We start from the raw sequence: 13,067 nt of genomic DNA, 5'->3' as shown, positions 1-13,067 counted from the left end.
GTGAGATGCGTTTAATGCGTCTCTTTGCAAGACCCATTGAACTTGTGTGTCAGATGGGGGCGCATTTACGTCACAGATGCACTCTTTCTACCTCCTTTCTAATTCAGCGGCTAGTTACCGAGAACTTCGTGAGCTGAACCTGTGGTGTCTGACACATTTTGTCCCTTCTAATGTAGTTAATTTCCTGTCTTATCAGTGTGATGCTAAATTTTAGCTGCAGAGTTTTTGACAGTTTGCCTGTTAGCACTGCATCATCGTGGTTCTGTGGCCCCACGCTCTCAGTTCAAGTCAAGTCAGGAAGACTTTTTATTTTCACCGGCCCCATCCGATTAGGCTCTGAATGTTACAGTAGCAATGACTGGCAAAAACACAGATTCATAAATGTAGCATGAAGCAAAAAAGCGGTACAATAAGATGAGGCCTGTAGTCACTGGTTACAGTTGCACATTTATCCGTGTTTTTGATGACTAAGTGGTCATTTTATTACTTGAAATTTGACATGAAATTAACTGCATTAAAGTGTCACCACAAGTAAACACACTTGCACAGGAAATCCCTGTTCCTGCAGGTAGCATGATATTAGGAAAGTGTTGGTAGGTCACCATCTGGGTACCAGCAAGACAAACGCAAATTTTCCGTCTCCTTCTCACATTCACTACAAGCCTCAGCAGATACGACTGTGTGTAACTGTGTAGAAAAAGTCTGTGATTCTGTTGTTTGTTCCAGATTCGTTCCTAAATGGATCACCTGGTTGGACAACAGTTTTCTTCATGGATTTGGGGAAATTATAACATTTGGACAGCACCACGTACATACATCACATACACGATTCCTGCACAAAACCACTTGTACGTGCATGAAGGTGCTTCCTCACACACGTCGTTTCTGTCCTGAGGTTTTACGACAGAACGTTTGGCATGGTTTTGGGATTATATTTTTTCCCCTACTCTTCCACACTTTTCCATCTTCCTTTATAATACTTAATAATAATAATAATAATAATAATAATAATGCAATCAGTACAGATGTATGTATTAATGTATGTGGTGTATCATTGCCAGTGACTCTGTAACACTGGATCACTGGTGTTTTTGGGCACATGATGTCAATTAAAGTGTGTAAAGTGTCTGGTTGTGGTGTGTAAAGTGTCTGGTTGTGGGGTGTGTGTGTGTGTGTGTGTGTGTGTGTGTGTGTGTGTGTGTGTGTGTGTGTGTGTGAGTGATGTGGGAGATAGGTGTGTGTCAGAGTCTGCTCTGTGTGTGTGTTTATGTGATGTGTGTGTGAACACGAACAGCTCAGAGTTTGTGTGGAGAGATACAGCTTTTATTTAAGATCTTTTGGATCTCTGAGGTTAATATTTAGACGTTCTGGGGCGTTGTTTAGCTTCATTAATACTTTTTTTATATATTTATTTGATCTCCACCACGTGCGCGCGCCAGTCGGTCTATGCTGAGGTGACGAGAGCGCGCGTGAGAACCGAAAACGGTGGGCGTGGACAAAAGGAGCCGTGCGTTTCCTGCCGAAATGAGCACGTGCTTCCGCGAGAGGTCCTTCTGTCAAGTCGCTGCGCGTTGTTGTCGCCGCTCGCGTGTAGCCCTTTAAATCTCGCCCACACCGCGAAGCTCTCACGAGCGAACACGGCCCGGTGTTCGGTGGTTTGGGGTCTGCCTGTCTTTCTTTTTTTTTTTTGCTCAGTAACCTGCGCTGTAATTGAGCAGGTCTGAACAGGGTCATGACGCTAGAAGCGATCCGGTACCGGTCCGGGTCTCTGCAGATCCTCAACCAGCTGCTGCTGCCGCGGGAGACCGTGCACGAGGAGATCCGCTCGGTGCAGGACGGATACGAGGCCATAAAGAGCATGAAGGTACGAAACAGCTGCAAGTCCTCGCGCTTCTTTAACTTCTTCACGGTTGCTGTTTTATATATGTAATATTTTTGTCCTCGGTCCGCCTGTTTTCGTGGGTTTTTTTTTTTGCACGAGACGGTGCGTGAAGAACGTTAGAGTGCGCGAGGCACGCAGGCGCTTCTTTGTGTCAACCGCTTTTGTTCGTACGCGCGCGTCAGCGTTTCCGTCGACGTGCTCGAGCGCCGTCTAACTGATCTGAGTGAACGTAACCAGCCTGCACGAAATAAAACACAAACCCAGGTGTTCCTGGATCCCCACATCCTGGATGATGTGTCACTTTTAGAGGCAGACCGGTTATCTCCCTGTGCCCCGTGCAGACCGGTTATTTCCTCGTCATCCTTCTTTAATTAGAGCTGTCACAGCTAACCTAGCTGAGCTGCTACATGGATTATTGATGGTGCAGCTAAGCTAAGCTCAGTTAGCTTCCTTCTGCAAAAGCTTTGTGTGTCACTTAAACACTACGAGGTCCTTCTGTGAGAAGCTGCCATTTGTTGTGTTAACTTTAGAATATTTTACAGATTACATTTACAGATACTAAACAGAGCAGATGGACCCAAGAGATCTAACTATCAAACTATCCATTCATCTATCCATCCATCCATCTATCCAACTATCTATCTATTGATAAATAGTTGAAGGAATCTATTTGGTAACTTTATCAAATAGAAACTTTTTCTTTTAATGGTTAATGGCACCAGCTTTCCCAGTGTGACAACATAAAGCTAATAACTTTCCCAGACTGTGATGTCATAATCAGAAAGACTTTGCCCACAGTGTGATGCCATAGCGTAATATAGTTTCGCAGAATGTGGACTTTTCTTGAAGCCTGGTTTCACGATTCACTACCTTTTCCAGAATGTCTCAGAAAAAAGAAGACAGAGAAGTCACTAATTTTTCCCCCAGTGTAACTTTCATAATAGTACTAACCTTTTCCCAGAGTATAATGTCATATTGGTTATAAACGTCATCAAAATCACAATACTAAATGTCATATTGAATCATAATGACAATGAGTTACCTCAGAAAAGTAATGTAATGTTGAAGAGCTTTCCTGAAATGTAACATCATGGCGGCATTAACCTTTACCATAAATTGATGCTATTAATAACATTTCCAGACATGTGCTGTAGTTATGATGATAAACAGTTATTTATTTATTTACTTACTTACTTACTGCAAAGGAATTTTATAAAGATGACGACACTTCCTGGAACAAGGTGGCATAACAATAACATAACAGTATTTCAGAGATCATGGTGTTATGTACATAAATATGTGGGGTTTTTCTATTTCTAATGATCTTTTAAGTTTGGGGGGACAGTTCAATACAGAAGACATGGATATACAAAACCCTCTAAATGTTTGCATATTACTAAAAAAGTAAGATTAAGTAAAGAACAAAAATATCAAATTAATGTTAAATTATATTTGAATGTATAATTATAGATGTCTGGTTTTACTGCAGAAAATGAAGCAAGTAATTCGAAACAAATGAGTAGAGGATGAAGTGAATGATGCCAGCGATAATTTTTTATTATTATTTATTTATTTATTTAAAATTATTTATTTATTTTATTTCCTGAAGAACTGTGGCAGGATCTCTTTGCAGTCAATTTTCTTTATAAATTTGTATTAGTGCACTGGAGGGAATTTTATTGCAGGTGTAAAGGAAAAGGCTGGATGTGTCAAATATTCGCTTGATTTTAGTTTTATTTACTGCCTGTTCTTTCTGTGCTTAAGACTCTTGCACAGTATTGTATAATGTATTCTCATTTCATGACCTGTATCCGTTGTGATTGCCCTATTAAGTGCACCTTATGACCCTTCAGGTGCGTGGTGCTCCTGCCATTGCTATTGTGGGCTGCCTGAGCCTGGCAGTGGAGCTGCGGGCCGGTGCTGGGGGTGAGGATCCCGTGTCATTCATTAGGGAGTCTCTGTGTCACCTGACCTCAGCACGGCCCACCGCCGTCAACATGGGCCGAGCAGCACGTGAGCTAATGGAGTTCACAGAGAATGAGAGCATGGAGAAAGCCGGACAGCAACTCAGAGAAAGGTAAAGGAGCCCTGGGTAAAAGCTATATTGTGTGTTATATCATATACATTACAGGGAGGTCATTTAATTATCACACAAAGTTTCAATGAAATAGCATGGACCTAAATCATACAAGTTAAAGATATGGACATACATTGACTTGAGCTTCTATAATAACCTACTGTGGTAAATGTAGCTTTACCAATAACCTCTTGTGGTACATTTAGCTTTACCAATAACCTCTTGTGGTAAATGTAGCTTTAGCAATAACCTCTTGTGGTAAATGTAGCTTTAGCAATAACCTCTTGTGGTAAATGTAGCTTTAACAATAACCTCTTGTGGTAAATGTAGCTTTAACAATAGCTTTCTGTGGTAAATGTAGCTTTAGCAATAACCTCTTGTGGTAAATGTAGCTTTAACAATAGCTTTGTGTGGTAAATGTAGCTTTAACAATAGCTTTGTGTGGTAAATGTAGCTTTAACAATAGCTTTCTGTGGTAAATGTAGCTTAAACAATAGCTTTCTGTGGTAAATGTAGCTTTAACAATGACCTCTTGTGGTTAATTTAGCTTTAACAATAACTGTCTGTGGTTAATTTAGCTTTAACAATAACTGTCTGTGGTTAATTTAGCTTTAACAATAACTGTCTGTGGTTAATTTAGCTTTAACAATAACTGTCTGTAGTTAATTTAGCTTTAACAATAACTGTCTGTAGTTAATTTAGCTTTAACAATAACTGTCTGTGGTTAATTTAGCTTTAACAATAACTTTCTGTGGTAAATGTAGCTTTAACAATAACCTCTTGTGGTAAATTTTGCTTTAACAATGTTTTGTGGTAAATTTAGCTTTACCAACAACCTCTAACAATAGCTTTCTGTGGTAAATGTAGCTTTAGCAGTAACCTCTTGTGGTAAATGTAGCTTTAACAATAGCTTTCTGTGGTAAATGTAGCTTTAACAATGACCTCTTGTGGTTAATTTAGCTTTAACAATAACTGTCTGTGGTTAATTTAGCTTTAACAATAACTGTCTGTAGTTAATTTAGCTTTAACAATAACTGTCTGTAGTTAATTTAGCTTTAACAATAACTGTCTGTGGTTAATTTAGCTTTAACAATAACTGTCTGTGGTTAATTTAGCTTTAACAATAACTGTCTGTGGTTAATTTAGCTTTAACAATAACTGTCTGTGGTTAATTTAGCTTTAACAATAACTGTCTGTGGTTAATTTAGCTTTAACAATAACTTTCTGTGGTAAATGTAGCTTTAACAATAACCTCTTGTGGTAAATTTTGCTTTAACAATGTTTTGTGGTAAATTTAGCTTTACCAACAACCTCTAACAATAGCTTTCTGTGGTAAATGTAGCTTTAGCAGTAACCTCTTGTGGTAAATGTAGCTTTAACAATAGCTTTCTGTGGTAAATGTAGCTTTAACAATAGCTTTCTGTGGTAAATGTAGCTTTAACAATAGCTTTCTGTGGTAAATGTAGCTTTAACAATAGCTTTCTGTGGTTAATTTAGCTTTACCAAGAACGTTCTGTGGTTAATTTAGCTTTACCAAGAACGTTCTGTGGTTAATTTAGCTTTACCAAGAACGTTCTGTGGTAAATGTCGCTTTACCAAGAACGTTCTGTGGTAAATGTCGCTTTACCAAGAACGTTCTGTGGTAAATGTCGCTTTACCAAGAACGTTCTGTGGTAAATGTCGCTTTACCAAGAACGTTCTGTGGTAAATTTTGCACCACTTTAAAATCATGCATCTTTGCACCACCCAAAAACTATCATTACACTTCTGTATGTCCATCCATATTTATTCTGTGTATATATTTATATATATAATGAGAGAGAGAGATGTATATATTCATAAGGACATTCCTTTTGTACAGCTATATGTCATACCACTTCATACTGCATCATATTTATGTAAAAACCACACTATATATTATTCAGTTATATGTATGTATTACTACATCTTCTGTATAACCTCGTACCCTTATTTATTTCACTGCCACTTATGAATAAGCTATCTATGCAATTCTGGATAGATGCTAATTGCATTTCATTGGCTCTGTACATGTACCTTGCACGATGACAAAGTTGAATATAATCTAATTTAATCTAAATGTCGCTTTACCAATAACTTTCTGTTAAATTTTAACTCTGTGTATGCTTCTCTACAATTCTTTACCCAACCTTTCTCTCTTGGCTCTGCTCCTCTACAGTGTAATTGGTTGGATTGAGGAAATGCTGGAAAGAGATGTTAATGATAACCGGAAAATTGCTAACTATGGAGCCCAGCACATCCTGTCCGGAGTGCCGCGAGACTCAGTCACCATTCTTACACACTGCAACACGGGCAGCCTGGCCACCGCCGGATATGGCACCGCTCTCGGTGAGTGTGTATGTGTGTGTTTTTGTGTGTGAGTAATCCAGGCCATAACCTGTGTATATGTTTACGTGCGTGTATTCAGGTGTGGTGCGATCTCTGCATGGTCTGGGCCGTCTGAAGAGGGTTTATTGTACAGAGACGAGGCCTTATAACCAGGGAGCCAGGCTTACAGCGTATGAGGCTGTGGCCGAGGGCTTCCCTGCTACGCTCATCACAGACAGCATGGCCGCTCTCGCCATGAGGGAGAAAGGCATTACAGGTGTGTGTGTTATTTCACCTTGATGCTATGTCTAATGAAAACACATTTTTTCAAAATGAAAACAATAATTTTGATAGTGATTTGTATTTATTTATTTATTTTATTTTTTCAATTATTATTTTCATCTCTGAAATTCCCTCAAATCTCACCACTTTTGCATTTTTATGGGTTGTTGCACATAATTGGGAAGGTGAACCCCAGTAAATTGTATGTTGTGTGTTTGTGTTGTATTGTGTGTTTGTTTAGCTGTCGTTGTAGGGGCAGATCGGGTCGTGGCTAATGGTGACACGGCCAACAAAGTGGGCACCTACCAGCTGGCCATTGCTGCAAAGCATCATGGAATACCGTTCTATGTGGCAGCTCCCAGCACATCATGTGACCTGAGTCTGGAGAGTGGAAGAGACATCGTGATTGAAGAGAGACCACCTGAGGAGCTCACCAGCATCAGTGGTGTCCCTGTCGCTGCTCCAGGTGTGTGTGTGTGTGTGTGTGGCAAGAGTCTGAGAGATGGATGAAACTGTACTGAGCTGTCTTTTAATTAAACATGTTTGACGTGTGTGTGGGAGCAGTTTAATTAAAGGCAGACTGTATAACAGCTGTGTGTGTGTGTGAGTGAGAGCACTGAGGGAGAAGAAGCTCAGAGCAGATTGACACTGATCTGAAATCAGTTGCACACTGAAAAACGCTGTAAAATAAAAAAGGGGGTGTGTGTTTGTCTCATACAGTGACTGAGTGTATCTGAACAGAGATCTAATGTAATAGCCCGATGAGGCCATGACTTGGGTCAGACAGAGATAGATATCAGATACATGTCCTTGTCTCTGTCTGTCTTTTATCTATTCTATTCATTTTAGGGTTTTTTTTTATTTTTTATTTAATCTTTCTCTCATCTCATGTTCTCGCTCCATCTCGGTCTCTCCCTGTCTTCATCCTCTCACTGTATGAGCCTCTCTCTCTCTGCATCTGTCTCTCCCTCATGTCTCTCTCTCTGTTTCTCTTTTCCTCTCCCTCTCATCTCCTCGTTCTCTCCCCTCTTCATCTACAGTGTGAGTCAGTCACTCTCTCTCTCACTTACTCACACACACTCCTCTCTCACTCTCTCTCTCACTTACTCACTCATTATGCTTTGGATAGTTACAATTCGAGTTTGTTGTCTGCAGGAATTGATGTGTGGAACCCAGCGTTTGATGTGACTCCTCATCAGCTGATCACGGGTGGGATCATCACCGAGCTCGGCGTGTTTTTGCCATCTGAGCTGCAGGCCGCTCTCACCGGCCGTCTCACCGCACTGTAGAGTCCAAGCTGCCCCCCGCAGGGCACAGTGTGTTACTGCACCTTCACTACTGCTTCACAGCTCGCACCTTCATTCCCATTAGTTCACACAGCGTGGACATCTCACCTTGGTTAAAAATATACACATACTCACATGCAGAGTAAAGTGAAAATTACAACACGATGATACATTTTTCACAGCCGTACAACCACCGGAAACGCTTATAAATCATACATACATACAGACACATAAACACCAACCACGTTGTTTCATGTCTGTTTTAATGCGGCTTTCAGCAATCTGTGTTCTCTTCTTATTTAATTATTCTTTAATTGTCCTTCCCTTTTTCCTTTCTTGCTCAGCTCCAGTCCTTACTGAATGGTGTGTTCCAGAGCATGGCTCTAGAGAGGGCGTCTTGTTTTATAATCGATTTCCGAAGAAATTACGTTAAATGAAGTCAGTTCATTTGTGAATGTCTTTCCTTTTAAAGCGTTAAAAAATTAGCATTTTAGCATTGAATTCGATAAAAGCTCCATAAAATAAGGGCTATCCAGTAGTGTACATGTACAAAGTCAGCCATAATGTCTGCTGATCACAAAGACCTTCTGAACTATAAATCTGATATTGAAATGTTAATGAAAGTCATTTTCATGTGACACTCGTAGAGGGCATCCACACACCAGCACCTGTCAGGCATTCTTTATAAGTATTACTAGTGGATCAGTTTCAACATAAAACAGGGACGTGTCCAGGAGCTGTGATGTTCCTCCAATGGTCCAGGATCCATCATGGATCTCTGTTTCCTGATCTCTCATATCCAGTATTTGGAGAGCTGATGGGGAAAATGTGGTATTTTCTGGAATTTTTCTGGTCGGTGTGTGTTGGGTTCATCTATTATTTTTATTTTTTAAGAATAAAATATTGACTTGTCAGCTTGTCAGTGGCTCTACATACTCCTCCCAGGTTGATATTTTTGGAGCTGTGTTCTGTTTTCGTAAAGGATTTAATAAAAATAGCATCAGTATCTGTAGAAATACATTCTAATTAGAGCATTCTTAAATTCCAGAATGTGGAAAATCATTTGTTTAATCCTTCCTGTCCTCCTCAAGACAACTCATTTTAATGTCTCATTTTCATTTAGTTGTTTATCATGAACTAAAAAATATACCACCAAAAAAAACATGAACACAACGTACACTGACTCATCCACACATTTTTCCTCATCTGCTCTGAAAATATTTAACACTAAATAAATGATCAGAGCAAATCTTATTTTAGAACAGAAATTACCCAGAATGCCACGCTACATTAATTTGCTAAACTGAGATGTGCTGAACTGTATCTGAAACTTGAATCTGTCATCTTTTGTGTTTAATTCTCAGTGAAACTCCAGAACCGTACTTTACCGCTAACACGGTAACATCTTTGAAATCTTACATAAATGCGTAATTAGCTAGCTGTAGTCGTAGGTGGAGTGAATAAACGGTGCTATGGAGCTAGACGTTACACTATACCTCACTAGATTACCCACAATCCTCGCTTCCTGCTGCTTATAGTTGCTTTTTTTTTTTTGTTCCTCTCAGTGTGGTCTGTGTTGTCTCGCCATAACCGCACGCATACACACTTTGTAGGATTCTCGCAATCATAGCCAGGGCCTTCACTCCTTATACAGCGTGGGAATGAAGCTAATGTTGTTGATCGCTAGCGTTTAAGTAATCTGTCAATGTGAAGTTGAACACAAGACAAATCAGTTGGGAACATCAACATTTTACTCAGATGTTTTGAGGAATTGTTAAGAAAATGCTCCTTGTGGCTAAAATTCTTGCATAATTAAGTTTTGCCTCAATTGCTAACTGAATTTCAACTCCTTCCATCATTTTGTGGTGGATCACAAATTGTGTACCTTGGATGAGAAAATATTTACTACTTCAGAGTGAGCATTAAACATGTCATTTAAAAGAAGTAAATAACATGAAGTGGTTGAGCATGATGGCAAAATGTTTTCAAACCAAATAAGTAAATAAATAAAATATTTATGGACAGTAAAAGCTAATTTTGCCTCATGTTATCATGCTAGCTAGCAACATTAGCTTTCATTCATTCATTCATAGGGACACACACTAGTAATGAATGTCTTAACAGCTAGCAGGTGCGTCGTGATAATCGGTAGCATTGGTGTTTTAGTAAAAAGCCGATCCTGATGACGACTCCGTGTTACTGAATGTAGCAGAGCCATTTCTCCTCACTGCCACCAGCAGAAACCTTTCACCGTGTCACATTAGCATTGCTATTATTCTATAGTTTAGCAACAAAGGGATCGCTGTATTAAGGAAAAGAACAAAAAATATGATGAACAGTGCCATAAAATGAACTGGATGATCAGAGAGGCTGTGAATTATTTTTTGTTTTTTCTCCCCAAACGATTTATTATTTCAAAATACGGACACAGTTAATGTTACTTATGATTTGTTTTTAGCACATTTTAAGCTGGTAAAATGAAAGTTTCTGAGTGGTCTGTATTACTCTGCATGACCAAGATAATCAAGCAATAACTGAAAATTCGTCCCATTTCTTTACTGATAGATAAATAAACAGTTAGTCGTTACAAATATATCCGTCTATCTGGACAATGTGAAGGAGCGTCGAAGAAGAAAACAAGACAAAGCAATCATAAGTATAAACATTTTCCTCAGATTTGTTGATGAATTATTCAGTTAAAGCTCTGTACAGTTAAATTTAGAGGTTTTAAGGATATGAAAGGAAAAAAGGTCAACATGTTTTTCTTTTTTAATGGTCAGTCTGACTGGAAAGGAAATGTAGCATGATTAAATGAATGAATGTCTGTCTGTCTGTCTGTCTGTCAGTCAGTCGGTTGTGTAGCTCATATCACCATTATCATCAGAATCATCATCATTTATCTGGATGAAGTTTGCTTAAAGCATCACAGTGTTGCAATCAGAATCCTTGTGATCCTTGAGCTGATGTATCTACAGTATTTCTGTGGATTTTTTAATGTGTTTAGAAAACAATACTTCTGTATTAGTTTTTTTTTTTACTTTGTATAAAAACATCTAGACAAACCTGTAGCAAATCTTTGACCATCCACATGTTTACTAGATCTCCTTCACTCAAAAGGTACAATTTTGCATCTTCATGTTCAGATTTACCTGATTTTATTTAGATATTCTACAGATAAACACATACTAAGTTGACAGTTTTCAGGTTATCTGTCCTTGTAGCTACACTTGTTTTCTGTGTGGGTTTTTATTTGTTAGATAAATATTACAGGTCACTCTGTAGGTGTAAAATGTCTGAGTAGACCTTATAAAGTGGCAATTCAGTGTTTATACAATCTGTATGCTGTATATCTACAACTTGTGGTTGTTGGTGATGAAACTTGTTTAAAAGCTATAACGGAAGGCCGTTTTCACACACAGCACAGCTTCATGCTCGTCTCAGAAGTTCACACGAGCCACGAGCCAATCACCTACTACACCATACTTTATCATGTTTGTCGCTCACTGTGTTGTTGAGTTCCCAAGGTCAGGCTCGAGGCTGGGAATCAGTTCGTCTTTTAAAAATAAAAAGAATCTTATACCGGTCTTGTTTTTTATTGGTGTAATAATAAAAAATCATGTTTCATTTATCATTCTCTGGAGAGTAAATTTGAGCTGGAATTAAAACAGCTGTATGATAAAACAGAAGATCGAGATCTTCGTGTGGTTCTGCATAAGTACGTGATGGCAAACTGTTGCATGCTCCAAGCCAATCACAGCACATCCTGGTGCTTTTGTGACCGATAAGAAGTGTGCTTGGTGGGTGACTGTGAGTTTGAAAAGATTTCCCCATATCCATATTTATTCTAACCGATAATTACAGCTAGGTTTTGTTTTGGTTTGTATCATGAAGGAAAAGATTAAGTCGGGGGGAAAAAAACACCTTTGATTTTTTTATACATAAGTATATGAACATAATACTGTATAAAGCTTACATATACTACAAAATGTCTCTCACATCAATACAATAAAGAAGCAATGCATTTCTCGAGTCATTCATTTGCTTCTCAGTAATTTTTTTTATATTGTTGGGTCTGGCACATTAAATCCATCATGGTTTCTGTTTTGTCTATATATAAGTGCATTATTCATGCTTAATAGTGAGTGATTAAGACTCAGTCTAGATTACATTCTGGACTTTTTTTTCAAGTGTTTAGAAAAAAAGAAAAAACAACAGATCATGCCTTAATTATATTAGAGGCTCATCGTCTTTTTTTTTATTGTCTCCTATGTGTATAAAATCGTATAAAATCTAGCTATATATACATATATATAGAATGTGTGATATGCATTTTTTTTTTTTTTTTTGCACCCCTGACCATTATACACGTGTGTACTTTTTGAATGTCTCCCTCCAGATTTATTCCCCTGTGCTGGTTGGTAGTAGATCAACTTTTCTGGGAAGATTTAACACTAGATGTTGGAAAGTGGCTGTGTGGATTTGTGTCCCTTCAACTACAAGAATGAACGTGTAGCATCATCAGTTAGATCAGACTCAGACTTGATGTTGGGATGATGAGGGTCTCCGCTTTGGTTCATCCCAAAGGTGATCAGTGGTTTTGTGCAGGACACTCAGGTTCTCCTACTCCGACCTTCACCTCCACCTCCACACCATGGAGATCTTCATGGAGCTCAGTGGTTTTGTGCAGGACACTGAAGTTCTCCTACTCTGACACCTCCACACCATGGAGATCTTCATGGAGCTCAGTGGTTTTGTGCAGGACACTGAAGTTCTCCTACTCCGACACCTCCACACCATGGAGATCTTCATGGAGCTCAGTGGTTTTGTGCAGGACACTGAAGTTCTCCTACTCCCGACACCTCCACACCATATAGATCTTCATGGAGCTCAGGGGTTTTGTGCCCAGGGACACTGTCATGTTTGAGTCTCTTAGTTCCAGTGAAGATAAACTGTACTGCTGTAACAGAGACATTTTTATACAGTTACATGTAGCTATAACGTTGTAGTGACGTGGTGGAAGGACCACAGATGCGTGTGACGCTCTGCCCACCAGAGCACACGTGCAATAGTGTGATTACTAAAGATAAGCCAAGGCCTACGTGGGGAACCGAAGCCTTGTCAATGACGTCACCCGGGTTTCAGCCAATCAGACGCCGTGTACGATGACGCCGCGTACGCGAGGCGAGCGCGAGGT

The 13,067-nt window shown here is 39.2% G+C and overlaps 1 protein-coding gene across 1 annotated transcript; it reads left to right on the top strand.

Annotated features, from left to right (window-relative positions):
• The first annotated feature begins 1,501 nt into the window (after positions 1 to 1,501).
• Positions 1,502 to 11,452, top strand: mri1 (methylthioribose-1-phosphate isomerase 1). Its single transcript, XM_027136376.2, has 6 exons — positions 1,502 to 1,864; positions 3,736 to 3,959; positions 6,157 to 6,326; positions 6,406 to 6,582; positions 6,829 to 7,053; positions 7,743 to 11,452. The coding sequence occupies exons 1-6, from the start codon at positions 1,733 to 1,735 to the stop codon at positions 7,874 to 7,876; spliced, it is 1,062 nt and encodes a 353-aa protein (XP_026992177.1). The 5' UTR covers positions 1,502 to 1,732; the 3' UTR covers positions 7,877 to 11,452.
• Positions 11,453 to 13,067: the final 1,615 nt, after the last annotated feature.

The sequence above is a fragment of the Tachysurus fulvidraco genome, chromosome 18 (genome assembly GCF_022655615.1).
Source record: "Tachysurus fulvidraco isolate hzauxx_2018 chromosome 18, HZAU_PFXX_2.0, whole genome shotgun sequence".
Lineage (NCBI taxonomy): Eukaryota > Metazoa > Chordata > Actinopteri > Siluriformes > Bagridae > Tachysurus > Tachysurus fulvidraco.
This window is presented reverse-complemented; position numbering and strand designations above follow the sequence as displayed.